The following is a 15,362-nucleotide window of genomic DNA, read 5'->3' as shown; positions in this document are numbered from 1 at the left end:
CAGCGGTTATGCACATCACTGAGAAAAGGAGCTTGGCATAAAAATGTGTTTTTATGATTACATACATAATTTACAAATAAAATCATACATGCCCACATGGAGGCTTAAAAGTCTTAACAACACACGCTTCTCTTTATATCTGCTACGAGTCATGCTGTGTTACGCTTGAAGAGTTGGCCTCTATGAAGAATTGCACTTACCTAATTAGTATGGATGCAGTATTTCCAAGCCTATTTCATTCTGATTTTGTTCCACCCGGTCTGTAATTAGTCAGTGGCACTGGTGACACAAATGTAGATGGAAGCAATGTATGTTTGAAATGCTTGATTACTGTGAAATGCTGCTTACTAACTGCAAGATGCTGTATGATCCTAAGACATACAGAGCTGCTTTCACAATGTACCTCACAATTTGTCAGTTCTAACATCAAATATGTTTGTTTTAAGTCTACCACAACACCAAAATCCATTCCTCTGTGCTCTCATCTGTTATTTGAAAAAAATGTGGAAATGGATAAATCTGACACATCTGACTCTCTTGTGAAAATCACATTATGTCTGGGACTGTCATCTCTTCTCTGTTTGTGACGCACACAAAGTCCCCAGAATAGAAAAAAAATTGTAGGTCTGTTTTTTTAAATTATTTTATTTTAAACGTATTTATTTGTCTTTCACTCTCACACAGTAAAGGATTCATGGGCACTCATAGGGCAGTTTATCAGGTACAAGTACTGGGTTGGACCCACATTTACACACATTGCTCTCAGCAATGCTTATTTTGTCGTGGTGCAAATTCAACAAGGTGCTGGACACGTTCCTCTGAGAGTTTGGTCCATATTGACAGGATAGCGTCACACAGTTGCTGCAGATTTATTGGTTGCACATCCATCATAACCTCCTTAAACTACATCCCAAAGGAACTTTAGTGGATTGAAATCTGGTGACTATGGAGGACATCTGAGTACACTGAACTCATTTTCATGTTCAAGACACCAGTTTGTGTTGATCTGAGCTTTGGGACATTGTATGTTATCCTGCTGGAAGGACCCATCTTCTGATGGAAGCAGCCATGAGAAGATGGGTGCACTGTGGTCATAAAGGGATGGACATGGCTAGCATGGTAGGCTGTGGTGTTTCAACATTGCTTGGTTCTAAGAGACCTAAAGTGTACCAAGAAAAGATCCCCAACACCATTACTTCTCACTACACTAAAGCCAGATTTTATCACTATCACACACAAAGATACAGAGACAGACTCTGTATTATTACTGATGACAGTGACATCATCAAAACATAACGCTGTAAATAAAATAAACGAATGGCAAAGATGTGAGAAATTGACTGCAGCTTCTTGTTCTTCTTTTTTTTATCATCATCACTGGCACATATAAATGTTAGATAATACACGCATGCATGTGTGTGGTTCATTAGTGAGTGGTGGAGTGGGATTTTTGTAGTCTCTGGAGTCTATGATGTAGGTCAGCGGTCTTTATCTCTTCCTGCACTGTGAGACTGGTTCCTGCCTTAACCTCAAATTTCAGAGCTTGTAGGAAGAAACGAGACAGCAGCATCTTTTACATCACTCAGTTCTCTGCATTGATAAGGAATTCAGTGTAACTGAACCTCTTTTGAGCTCATCCATACATTTAATTCCCAAGGAAAAGAAAGTCTTTATACAGCAACAACAGTACATCATAGTAAAAGAAATCCAGCTTTGTGTATAGAGTATAGAGGGTTTGTGTATAGAGTTAAAGTATTACATAACAACCCACGTGCAAATGTGGGTTAAACACAATGCTGCAATTTAGATCAGTTAAGTTATAAATAATGATTTATGTGAAATATGAGGAAGGAATTGAACTGGGAAAATATCACAGAAAAATATCTGTTTTCTCTCTTTACTGAACACCACAGTGATGATTTAAAATGCCATAAAGCAGGGCTGACACCCCCATCCACCCACCTCAGCCGACGCGTGCTTTTGAGGGGCTGGGTGGGGTGCAGGACCAACATTCTCCCCAGCACGGGTGGGAAGCGTGTGGTTGCATCCTAATGAGGGGTGGGGGCACCGAATGAAAATCACGACAGAGTGACGTGGAGGAGGAGAGAGAAAGGGTGGGTGTAAAAAAAAAAAAAAAACAGAGAAAGAGAATGGGAGGGGAAGCAGCTGCTACCAAGTCCATTTCCAGTCCAGCCTCTGCTGCTTGCTTTCTCACAACGCGCACACAAGCACACACACGCACGTATTTACTGGTGTTTGGTGGTGGGGCACATCAACCGGACAACAAAGAGACGCACAGGGGGGGCTCACACGCTGCAGCCAGGACAGCATCACATATCACCGGCGTCCAGTGTCAGGGACAAGCGCACTGAACTCCTTTCTCACATCTGCTGGGAATTAAAGCGTCAGTCAGACTGGAGGTGACCGTCACAGAAGCGTTAATTGCTCGCGTAGGTAAGCCTGGGCAGTTGCTTTTTCAAAATTATTATTATCATCTCATACAAGCGTGATTAATTATTTTATTTGTGGTTTGCTGCAAAGTCTTGAAACACACTTTTATATGTTTTTAACGAGTCTTTCTGGGACTGCAGAATATAACCTGGCATATTTTAATGATGGGCATCTATAACGGGACCGCGATGTTGTGTTTTAACTCCGGCCCAGGAGGGATGTTGGTCCAGCTGCTGCTCTTCTGAATATTTATAGGGTTATGTTATTATCGATTCGTGACTGAGGCTCTCCAGCCATCTGCGCGTCACAGTAGCTCGGGCGCACTGTCACAGACAGCGTGGGTCGTCAAGAAGCGCACTGTCCACTGCTCGGCTTAAGAGCACTTAATCTGTCATTAGTGGGGTATTTTGAGACAGTGCGCCAGCGACGGATACCGGCTGGCTGTTATATCAGCCTTCCGAACCTCTCCTGGGTCGGCTATTCATTTTCGGCACCTCCTTTTCGTTTGTTATTCGGTAGTTCAAACTTTATCTCCCCCCTCACCTCCCCTCCTCTTTGTTGTTTCCCAGACAGTACTGCCGTACTTGTGAGCCTCGGTAGCGAAATGGAGATGGAGCATTTTGACGAGCGGGACAAAGGTCAGAGGCACAGCCGCTCTAGTGCGAAGATGAACGGTGTGCCGAGTCCCACACACAGCGCCCACTGCAGTCTGTACCGGACCCGGACCCTGAAGACACTGAGTGCGGAGAAGAGAGCCAAGAAAGTCCGCTTCTACCGCAACGGAGACCGGTACTTCAATGGGATTGTGTACGCCATTTCTGCTGACAGGTTCCGGACCTTTGACGCCCTGCTGGCGGACCTGACCCGTTCCCTATCCGACAATGTCAACCTGCCTCAGGGCGTCCGGACCATATACACCCTGGATGGGTCAAAGAAAATCACCAATATTGATCAGCTAGTAGAAGGTCAGTATATATACATATGTATATCTGTGACAATTCAAAGCACTGAGACACACTTCCTCTCATCTATGACCTTATCAACATGTTTGTGGTTATCTAACATAATAGGATGCCTCTCTTCTACTCTCTAAAAGAGTAAACACTTCCTGACCTGTGAGCTGAGGTGTTATGTGATCTTCCCCTGCTCCCCCTCCTGTTGCATAGAGTAAGGTCACAAACAAGACTGTAAATGTAAAGTAAGAAGCCCAGATGATAGATAATTTAAAACAGCCTGTACACGATACTTTTAGGGGGAATTTCTTCACATAAAAAAGCCTAACCCAGTAAGCACAATGTAGATGACTGCTTTAAGATTATGCAACTCATTTTGATGGCCAGATGGCGATCCAGATATCCGGTGTGTCGGCTCAGGTTATCTTGATCTGTTTTACTCTCTAAAAGTTACAAGCCAATATCATTAGGTCAGGAGGGGTGAAAGAGGAAGAGCTATAAGCTGTTGACAGCAGGATTGGTTGATATGGGCTGTTGATTATGTGCAAACACTAAAGAAAAAAAAAACCTTTGACCCCAACATTGATAGGGTCCTCTGAGTCTGGCATAATTATCGCCTGAGGGGAAGGGTCGCTTCAAATCAATACAAAGCTGATCTGAGTAATCGCATTCATCCAGTGATGACACATCTCTATTGTGACGGGAGTGGCCTCCTCCAGGATTTAAAGGGCACCAGGGGTCACTGAATGGTTTGATGGACCTGAAAACAATGTTAATCATATCCTTTATATGCACAGATCTGAATATAGCAGAAAAAATAAGAGTGTATATTTTTTAAGAATGGTGTTCACCCCTTCAGTAGAGTTTGCCTTTAGATTCTCACCCAAAACAAGCTGCACAAGAGCCCAAATCAATAGCTTTTACTCTTTATAATCTATTTCTTTTGCCAAAAGAAGCCTAAAGATTATCTCTTTTGTTCGGCTGTTTTCTAAATAATCCATCTTTGATACCCTCTTTTTTTCCATCCCCCCACCCCATCAGGTGAAAGCTATGTTTGCAGTTCGACTGAAGCCTACAAAAAGTTGGATTACACAAAGAACGTGAACCCCAACTGGTCGGTGAACGTCAAGGCTGCGGCGGCATCGTCCCGCGGGCTTCCGTCTCTGGGGAGCACCAAGGCCACCGCCTCAGAGGGTCGCGAAAACAAGGACTTCATCCGTCCGAAGCTCGTGACAGTGGTGCGGAGCGGAGTGAAGCCCAGGAAAGCAGTGAGGATTCTCCTGAACAAGAAAACAGCCCATTCCTATGAACAGGTCCTGACCGACATCACAGACGCCATAAAGCTCGACTCTGGAGTGGTGAAGAAGATCTACACGGTGGACGGCAAACGGGTGAGAAATCCTTACACGGTTCACTGATTTGTAGTTGTATGGAGTAAATAGAATTGTGCTTGCAGAAGGTAAGCAGCCTGTCAGTGTTTGTATGGTATCATAGAACATTAGACGTAGCTTTGAATTGGTTTCATTGTGGATGACATTGGTTGTTAGCCTGCATTAAATTCGAACTAAATCTCACAATGGAGCCAGTGGGAGATGTGTCACACATGATGAGTGTCTCCGCTGAGAGAGACACTCAGAAAAAGAGGGAGATATTATATGGCTGTTTTAGACTGGATTGGAGAAGGGAATTGAAGATCCATGGTCTGGTAAAGGGATCAAAAAAAGGGTGTAAATATTTAATGAACACGCTCCTGAGCCTTTTATGAATGACGAACATTTCCCCGTTCACAGCCGGAGCTGTGTAGGGAAAGAGCGGCACAGAGACTGAAAGAGGTCAAATGAAGGTAAAAAAAAAAAAAGAAATCTATGAATGGAGTCTGAGTTCTCACCCACGCTGCAGCGATGTGTGCCAGAAATCAGAGTCATACCCCCCCCTTGATAGTCCACCCACCTAACCCGCTTCCTCTCTCAGTGGGTGGGAGGCAGACACTATAAAAAGAACAGGGTTTAAACCAGTCGTGTACGCAGACGTAGTGTGTGTACGCGGACCACACATATTCCTCTTTATATGTCTGTGTGGAAACAGCACTGAACTTGACCTGCGTGGCAGCCGTGTGAGATCAAGCGCTCCTTCTCACGCCTGTGTGTCAACAAGAGGACGCTGCAGAGAGAAAGACGCCGTCTCTGCCAGTGTGTCAGGTTTTAGCTTATACTTCCGACATGCTTTAACTCTCCAGTCTCTTCCTGTTTGCTTTCATGTCCCCAACTCCATCCCTCACGCCAGCCCACATCATCATCATCATCGTTTCTGTCTGTGCATCTGTCCGTGCTCCCCCCTGTCTCTCTCTCTGCCTCTCTCTAGGTCATGTCGTAAGTTATTGAATGCACCGCCGGCAGGAGCATCAGTTAAACAGATTGTACTGGATGTGAAGGGTGTCTGGCTACTTCGTGTCATACAGCTGTAATAATCTCCTAATAGGGCACTGTTTGACTCGTCTTAACAAATATTCTCTTTGCCTTGTGGTCTTTTCATGCTTAATAGGCATTTTGATACACTGTGCTAACATCCATCCCAACTCTAAATATTGATCTGCATGTGTTCGCACTGGTTTATGATCCCATTTCTGAAGCCACACTGTCTATTTAATGATCCACCGCTAACCCAGCAGGAAGTGACCTGCTGTTTGAACGCAGGCCCAGCCAATAAAATCCTAGGATCGGGTTTGCCTTAAGAAACCTCCTGTCGGGGATTAAACTCACACTTTTGCCCAGTGCCCACTTACTCTGCCACTGGTTACACTTATGTTGGAGATTACAGAATAAATTGTGCTCCTGCCACGTTCAGCCTTCTGCAATTTGAAGTAGGCGTATTACGGCTATGCTATTTTTAGTTAAAGTATTGATCGGGCCTGTAGGCATGGTAACACGCACACTGCCAAATTAGCTGGGCTGGGCTGAGTGCAGATCCAGCTCCTTCGCATTTTTATGTCTGATTTTGTATGTAGGTGTCGGTTAATGCCTGTGGGAGAGTTTGCGATTATGTTATTAAGAGAGGAGAAAAAGGGGAGAACGTGGGATTCGACTGTAAGGTGGGAATTAATGGTGAATAAGCAGCGAGCAAAAGGGTTCAGAACATTTTTACGTGTCAGTATTTGTTTCTATTTCATAGGTCTGCTAAATACTAGATAAGCCTGTAGGAAATTTAAACCCTCTGTCAACTGTGGTTAATCCATTTTAACTTGATGGCTACAAAAAGGGGAACTCATTAAAGAAATGTAACCTCAGCATGATGCAGTATGACAAAATCAAATATGTTTTTTTTAAGTACCAATGAATGAACTATTATGTCTGAATAAACATAGGAGTAACATTTTGGAAAAATAATGGCAGGGGTTACCTAATGTACCTTTTGACATATCAGAAGTGTGCCAAAGGTAATTCCCTGAGTGTGTGTAAGGATAAAGGGACTTTAAGGTTTAAGTAGAGTGTACGCGCAGGTGCACGCTCGCGTCCTTGCATGGTTTTGCCTGTGTGGCCTGCTGCCGTCAGCCGAGCCGCGTCAGTCATTGAGCCTACGGCAGAAGTAGGTTTCTGGGCCTTGCTGGCAGTAGCGTCGAGTCCCAACAGAGCTGCAGAGCCGAGAGAGAGAGAGAGAGCTTGTGAAAACCAGAGCTTGGGCTTCTTTTCTTCATTAACCCCTGTAATGAGGACAGAGTCAGTGCGGAAGGGTTTACGTGTACACGAAAAACGATCTTCAGAAGTTCAGTTCAAGGAAAAAAATGTACTGCATATAGATGCTGGTGAGGGGATGCATTTAGCTGTCAGTCATTTTGTTACACCTGTTCATTTCTATATGCGGGTTCAGGTGCATGTATGCATCTGTACCTGACTGTGTGCAGGTGTTTCAGGTCTTTCGGTTGAAATGAAAGCAATGGTCTTTGGGAAACGCTGGGATATTTCTGCAGTGCTTGTTATGTTAGTATGTTATGTAATCTCAAATAATAACATACCCCGATTCAGAAATACATAATACATATAATACAAATTGACAGCTATAAATTAGATCTGATTCTTAGTTTGAACAGGCATTAAGTAACACATTTCTGCACTTAGTGCCGCTAGTACATTTTAGTCAGTAATAATAAAGCATTGGGATGTTCTAAATCATGCATACCTACATGTATATCTACAGTAATGCATGTATGCAATAATGCATGCGATGGAGATTGGACAAGCTGTGAACTCTCTCCGTGAGCTCATTCCGCTGTGTTCATTTGGATATCATATTTCCGACTGTAATGCAAGAATCTAGATCAAGTTCCGACCCCCACTATACTGCTACATTGATTCTACCATGCTGGTCTCGTAGTATCTGATAGGTGTTATTTTTAGCTCCATCCTTTCACCTTTGGGGTTACCACAAATCTCCTATTTCTCAGCAAACTCTTAACCCTGCCAGTTTCTATGAAGATTTGATCTAGTTGCTTAGGAACCAGCAAACCTGATGTGATGTCATAGCACGGTGGGATTGTGTAGCTTGGTTGGTCTTAGGAGAACAGAGATGAGCCATAAGTGGCTTAGGACACGGACACGGCTGGCCTATTAATACTTTTGAGCTGTGTTTACACATATAGACACAAACACACACACACACACACACACACACATTATGTAGGACCCCAGCTGCCAGCCTTGAGCCTGCTGAGGCCACTTAAGCATGGATAGTGACACACACCCTTTTTTTAATGGTTTCATCTAGATTTCTGCTCATGCATCACTGGCCATTAACTGCAGGCACTTGATGCTGATTACTCATTTCTAAGGTCGGTTGCATTCTATTATTCAGAGTCTCATTACTCAGACCCTGTAGTTTGTACCTCAGGGGGTTGAGCATAGCAAATAGTAGCATTCTCACATTAAGCGCTAATGCTAATGCTAAAACATGCATAAAAAAGGGGACGCTTTCCCAAAGTAGTATAAATGTTTACAGAAAAGGTTTGAAAATGCAAAAAAAATATGCAAAACAAAGAGAAAACAAAAATGCTAAAAATAAGGAGCTGGCAAAGAGTTAATTAACTTCCATAAAGTTAGAAAACATATAATAATTGATAAATTAAGGAGCATAGGCTGATATGCAATTTTTGTTCTCTAAACTGAACAAGGTGGACTTGTTCAGTTTAGAACAAGTCCGCCTTGTTTAGTTGGACATCATATCATATCATTACAGCCATGTTGCTGTAGGGTTAACGGCATCAGTGTGTCTACTTGTTCGTCCCTTCACTGCTTTGACCCAAAGTAGAACATCTCCAGAATCATAACATGGATGATTGTTACCTTTTTGCATAAATCCGGCTGACCTACAGACTGTCTCTAGTACATCTTTTGGAGAACAATCTCAGCAGCTGGATGATAAACAAATACCTGTACCAAATGTTTAGTGTTTTTTTAGTTTGTTTATTTTTAAACCAAAGTAAGATATCAAACTTGATAAAGAATATACCTTGTTAACATCAGGATATTAAGAAATCATTTACATGTTAGCGTAGTGCTCCATTTAGCCCAGGATAAAGCCTCACAGGCCTGCCTGCATGGCTGCACATATGTTGTGCACATATGTTCTGTACATTAAAGGTTGTAGACGTCTCCAAAATGATGAAATTATTTCTCCCTCTTATTTGAAATGAAGCTAAATTATAGAAAAAAACACAACACTGTTACATGTAAGTTGCTGTTTGCTGCCATTTAATTTGATTTAATTTAAGAGGTTATGCACTGTTCATCTCCTTTTCCATTATAATTTTATGTCAACCCCCTTTTACATTTGGTATTAAAAAACAACATAATAACGTCTCTTAAGGTGAAGTAGAGGTTATTTGTAGGAGTGACGAACTACTGGTTCACTATCTGCAGTGCAGCTCTCGCTTCTTTAACTGCATTGTTGGCTTGTTCTACTGCTTGTTGGCAAGGCAAAAGAATCTCTTATATCCTTTTATCGTCATCTTCTGTTTCCTCTCCACCCCCCCTTTTTAAAAATTTCTCTCCACCCATGACTGCATCTGTTCTATTTGCATCTTCATATATTATTCATCCTCATCACCCAGTTTACTATCCCCACATCTTTACGTCCTCTGGTCTTATATGTCCTCTCTCCTAACTTTTCTCAGTATGTCTTTCACTTTGCTGGCAGCCTTCCACTGTTTTCTTTTTTTCATGGCTGTCTAGTCTTCATTTAATTAGCACACTCGACATGCATCCCCAAATCCAAGAGGCTGCAACATATGGCATTGCTCTTTCTGCCTGTCTCCCCCACCCTCCGTTTTTTTTTTTTTTGCACATTAGTCCATATTTGTTTTGTTTTTCATCATTTTAAGTGTTCCTGTCTCCTTTCTCCCTCTGAGTCTGAATCCAGCTCTGCAGTGACTATAGAGAAGGTGCTACATTAGTGATACTTACAGAACGCAAGGACAGCGATTATGTTATGCTCATATGCAAAGCATTAGATCTTGTTATTCTCTGCGGGGTGTATTTAATGTTGATGATGTCACTTTTTCTCTATACGAGGATCGTGGGAAGCAGAGCCCCCATCTGCTCCTGCTGTTCTGCTGAGTCACAGTTACTCAGCACAGTGTGTATATGTGTATTTGTTGCTAATACATAGTCAATTTGTTACTGTGGAGTGTAGTTGTGCATTCCCAGCAGAAATGCTAAGACTATACTGCTGTTTTTGTGTGTAAACAGGCCGTGTAGAAGGCTGTTTTGTCAGGCTGTCTCTCTGTCCGTCTGTTTCCTTCTGGTTTGGTAAGCCAGTCTCTGTGTGTGTGTGTGTGTGTGTGTGTGTCTTGGTCCACCAGTGAAGAGTGACTGTAGCAGATTGGAGAGCCTATTGTAGTCAGAGGATCTGCTGCCAAATTAGGATCGATGGCAGACGTTTCCAGCCCTGGCAGACTGTTCAGAACTTAGTCACACCACAACTTTATCACATGTACACACACACACGGGGCATGCACGCACACACGCACACTTCCTGAGTCACTCGTTCTCTAATCCGCCTCAAATGAATCTGCATTTGAAAGATTGGATTCCAGCTTCATGCTTTTGGTTGCTTGAAGAGCCGGACCGACACGTATCATCTGTCAGATTAGATTTTGTCTAATGTGACAGAAGATATATCTTATTTGAACAAAGCTTATCCAGGCCAGCTGGAAGGCAAAAATGCCATGCTTTGTTAATAAACACCTCAGAAGTTTTAAAATTGCAAAAGATAAATGTTAATGTGTGGCTAACAGAACCAAACCGTCAGAAGCAAAATCTTTGCGTCCTTTATAACCTGTATTTAATGCAGTAGTGGGTAGTCAGCACAACTCACTACACTTATTATTATGCATTTTTTTAATGGTGTCATTAATGTTTTTTAAACCATCATCAGAGCCTGCACTATTGCTCACTGTTCTTCATTTCTGTCTATCAGCATCAACTTCAGAGGTCAGCTGAGTTTAATCTGCATGTTGGCATCTTTATGTATATGCAGTATAGAGTAGTGCATGTTTGTCTTACCTCTATTATTGCAGTTAAAAAAGGCTGGAGTTACATTTTATTAGGAAGCCATATTGGAAGATTTGTTTAGCCATGGTTGAGTCAGTCAGACTTGGTCTGACGACTTATTTGTTCTTGATTTATTGGTAAATGTTTGTTTATCTTTATTGCAAGTAGCATATTGGGACCGCATCCTTATCCAGCCTCGTTTTGTATAATAATTAAACTGATTTTGAATCCTTACCACAGGTTTTATTTTCTTCTGTTAGTTGAGCAAAATAAGACATTTCAAAGCATTTGTCAGAAAAATTATGATGGAATTTCCATTTTATGGATTATTTGAGAGCGTGATCAGCAGATGAATCAACCATGACAAGAATATTCCATTTCAGCCCTCAAGTTTGTTCTGCTTAGCAGTTAGTTAGACTGCTTCCTGGCTGCTCACTTAATTGATCCCGTGGCACCCGCTTACTTAGGCTCTAAAAACGTGTTTTAGCTCATTAATTCAGCATACACTCATATTTTTATGCATCGCACACACGTGCTCCTGCACGCGCACCCATTTCCGACTATTGGCTGAAACCAGTAGCCTGAAAGAGAAAGAAGGAGGAAAAACATCTTTACACAAATGAATGACAGTAAGATGCTGTCAAATTTAGAAAGACGTGCATCAAACAGCTTCACAAGAAAGTTTGCTTTCCCCCTGTGGAGGCCAGAAGCAGTTACATAAGCTGTTATGCAACAAAGCAGCCAGCCAGCCAGGCAGGCAGGCAGGCAGGCAGTCTGCTGCTCTGGTTTGAGGTGAACGCAGTAACACCAGCGCCAACTCAGCCTGCTGCACAGTTAATTGGCCTCACATCAATGCTGCTTTTTGTTTCTTCTGTTTGCTTTTTTTCCCCGGTTCTTCCTGCCATCCCTTGTTCCCCGCTCCTCTCTGTCAGTTCACATTCAGTTTCTGGTGAAACTGGGCTCTTCGCGTTGTGCTGATTAAATCAGTAGGAGGTCACGTGTAAATTCACCGTCAGGGTACGGACAGTGTCCTGATCTCTGTTAGATCACTGTCTCTCTGTCCTTTAGTCAGGTGGCTCTTTGTCTGCACTTCTCTGTGTCTCCTCTGGGTGTACGAGGACATTAGGAGGTGATACTTTTGTTTTTTATATATATTGGAAAAAATAGCATGCATTGTACAAATATGAAGCAGTGCTGTGACCCGTTACTACTTCCTGTGCCAGTGGAGTTCTACACTGCACTTAAGCGTATAGAAAAACAATAACTAGACATATTAAACACTTTTAATACAAACCAGTCACTGCCACTGCTTCTGTAAAATAACACCCATTTACACAGCTCCGTGTTCCCACACACACAAAATGTTCTTTATCTAACATGCAATTATACCAGTTCTGGTCCCACCCCTCAGCCACACATACTGCACTGCCACTGTGAAATTCTTATGATGTTTCTTGCTTCCTCAGTGTATTGCTGCTTAAATATTAAAGCTATGTCAGTCAGTGTCATGGTTTTTTCTTCACATCAGAGGCTCTGAATGATAGAAACAAACACTTTACCCTTTGTTGTTTCTGTATATCCATATCTGTGTCAGAGCATCTGTCTGTTAATCCATCAGTCTGTGTGTCTGTCAGTACCATCTGTCTATCCTCCCATCTTCGGTATCCTTACAAGGAAAGTTTTTTTTCAGAGCAGCGTGAAAGGCCCTGTTGGCTTGCTACGGTCGATTCAGCACCACAGACAGCTCCTCCTCAGTCTGAGACGTGGCATTTCCGTAGGCTGGATTATGTTGACCTCACCATCTATTGTGGTGCAAAAGATTAGTGGTTGAATCTTCTTTCTTCTCCTTCTGCTGTTGTTTCTTTTTTTTATTCTGGATTTGTAGCCATATGTTTGACTAAATTTGCTATCAGAGAAAGAAAAAACATTTTAAAAAATACCCAAAAATGAGGTGCAGGAAGGGTACAGATTCATTTGTATTTTTGTTTTCTTTCATAATTAATTGGGATTATTTCTGGTTCATAAAAGTCACTGAATGATCAAAATCACAAATTTCCACCTATGCTGATGTGTTCAAAAGCCAACAATATGAATGAGTGACTAGTGATATGAAATAAAGAGTACAAACTAAGTGAAATTTAAGCAGATTTCAACCTCCTGTTTCCTAGTAGTAAATACAATTGCATGCAGCCTCACGTAGTTATACATTATCGTCTCTATCTATGATTGGCTGTCAGAAATTCCCACTAAAATGTGACAGGAGCTGACAGGTGTGTCTTCCACCTGTCAGCTCCTGAAATCAGACAGAGGGACATAAATAGGCGATCCAAATGAGCAGACCGAGAAGTGTTGTCACTGATCATTTGCTACCAGCATATGATTCACGAGAGTGGATGGAAAGTGAGAGCCAGACAGATGCTTTGATTTAAATGTGTGTGTGCATTTTTCCTTGCCAAATAAGCATTAACACTGTATATGCCATATGTTATGTGCGATCTTATAAAAAGCAGGATAGATGCTATGACTCACAGTAGATTAATCTGCATACTTAAACTGTTTTCATGTGTTTTTTTAAGTTCTTTTGAGTCCCAGATGTTCCTACTTAAGCTTTAGGTAGGTGAATGTAGGTGAATACTTTTGCATATGTTTAATTTCAATTGTAGGTTGTTCTTTTGTCATTACATTTATGTGCTTCAGTTCTCTTGATTCCAGGTAAATTGAGTCAATTTCTTTTTTCATTTGTGGGATTTTGTATTGGCTGTGTCCTCTTCCTGTGATTATTAAACAGTGCCACCGTGTGGTGGCAGTTATTTCCCTGCCTCAGTTTCTCATCCACCTTTGCTGTGATGTTCTGCACATTGCATTAGCTGCGACACCGTGTAAGACCAAAACCTGCAGGTTTCCCCAAATATGATTTGTATTTGTGCTCAAAGACAAAATGAAAAGCAAATAGAAGAAAGAGCGAGGAACAGACACGTCATGGAGTTAGGTGATTCTACACTAGATGGCGTAGTGGCGACATAAAACAGCTTCATAATGGACTATTGGTTGTTTTATGCACGTTGACCGGGAGCTGGAGGCTTATTCTGCAAGGATTTCTCTAACAATTTTTTTTCCATTGTGGAAAATAAACAAAAGAAACAAAAGTTTCCCCCCATTGTTATATAAAGCACAGTGATACCTATTAAACTGGCCTGTTAAGCGTGATAGCAGTGGACAGTAAAGGAAGAAGTTCGGGGTCAGGCCCATAAGGCCCAGCAAAGAATAAGCTGACATTTTTTTCCTTACTGGTGCTGAGCTGATGGGAAGATTATGAAATCTCCACACTCCTCTGCTCTCCTCTCACTGTGTTAGATTAGATTAGATTTAGAAGAGTCTTTTCCTCCGGTGCTCCGTTTCTCTCACCCCGGCCTTGTTTTAGCAGCAGTAGATGTTGTGTAACTGTGCTGGTTCTCTGGGAGAAGGGAGCATCAGAAACATCAAAGCGGCTTGTTTTGTCATTGGGCTCGAATAAGGGCTCGGAGCAGCAGTCAGGAATAGATCTCCTCCGCTGCCCCCCCTCTCTGTTTGCTTCCTGTCTAACTCGGGGGATTTGATGATTTGGTTTAATCTCTCTCTGATTTTGTTTTTGATGGTTTTCTTTTCCTTTTGTTCTCTTCACCTTTACCAGCTCACTCATCTCTTCATCATCAGTTGATCTGTCTTCCTGAGTGTTTCAGAAAAGCACTTCTTATCTCTCGACTTCTTTTTTTTCACCATTAACCAGGTCATGTGCCACAAGGGCGTGTTTCTGTATTTGTGTGAATGAAGCAGTGGAAAATCATGCTCATAGTAGATAAAATATTAATGCTGGAGCTCTCTTATCACCATGTACGCATGGTTGCAGTCAGTGGCATGCATCAACCATGCAACAGTGCCTTAAGGGCATCATCACCATGGCAGCTATACTTTTTCTCACAAGTCTCAGTACACAGTTTGTGTTTGTGTGTTGCTCATTAGCTGCCCCAGATGAAACTCGTCCTTATTTCCCATCCTTATCTTCCCTGAATCCTCATTCTTTCACTTATTTGTCTTATTACACTCTGCATGCTTTTCCCCCTCCATGTTTGCCCAGTATTTTTGTTGTTCTCAGGTTGAGATGCTTCGAATATCCTAATTTCAAATGAGCTTAAGGACTCAATCTAACTGCTTTAGAGCAGCAGATGTATACAGATATATACAGCCCTCTGCTCCAGTCCTGCACAAATTGATAGGAACAACAGGATGTGCGTCATGCCAATAAAGATCACAGACTTCAAAAGAGCCCAAGCTTTAAATCGATGAGGCTCAAACGAAGAGTCTTAGATGTCAAAAGAAAAATCTTTCCATTAGAGATGAAACAACTAGTGGATCAATGTTTTCACTGAACATTTAGCAG

The 15,362-nt window shown here is 42.1% G+C and overlaps 1 protein-coding gene across 1 annotated transcript in view; it reads left to right on the top strand.

Moving 5' to 3' along the window:
• The first annotated feature begins 2,142 nt into the window (after positions 1 to 2,142).
• dclk1a (doublecortin-like kinase 1a) overlaps positions 2,143 to 15,362 on the top strand; it is a 48,678-nt gene continuing 35,458 nt past the window's right edge. The window contains exons 1-3 of the mRNA XM_013266135.3: positions 2,143 to 2,454; positions 3,021 to 3,416; positions 4,446 to 4,795. Coding sequence (XP_013121589.1) covers positions 3,056 to 3,416; positions 4,446 to 4,795 — 711 coding nt within the window. The 5' untranslated portion in view covers positions 2,143 to 2,454; positions 3,021 to 3,055. The remainder of the gene's footprint in view (positions 2,455 to 3,020; positions 3,417 to 4,445; positions 4,796 to 15,362) is intronic.

Source organism: Oreochromis niloticus, linkage group LG10 (genome assembly GCF_001858045.2).
Source record: "Oreochromis niloticus isolate F11D_XX linkage group LG10, O_niloticus_UMD_NMBU, whole genome shotgun sequence".
In the NCBI taxonomy this organism is placed as follows: domain Eukaryota; kingdom Metazoa; phylum Chordata; class Actinopteri; order Cichliformes; family Cichlidae; genus Oreochromis; species Oreochromis niloticus.
The sequence above is the reverse complement of the archived record's forward strand: the minus strand, read 5'-3'. Positions and strand labels throughout refer to the sequence as shown.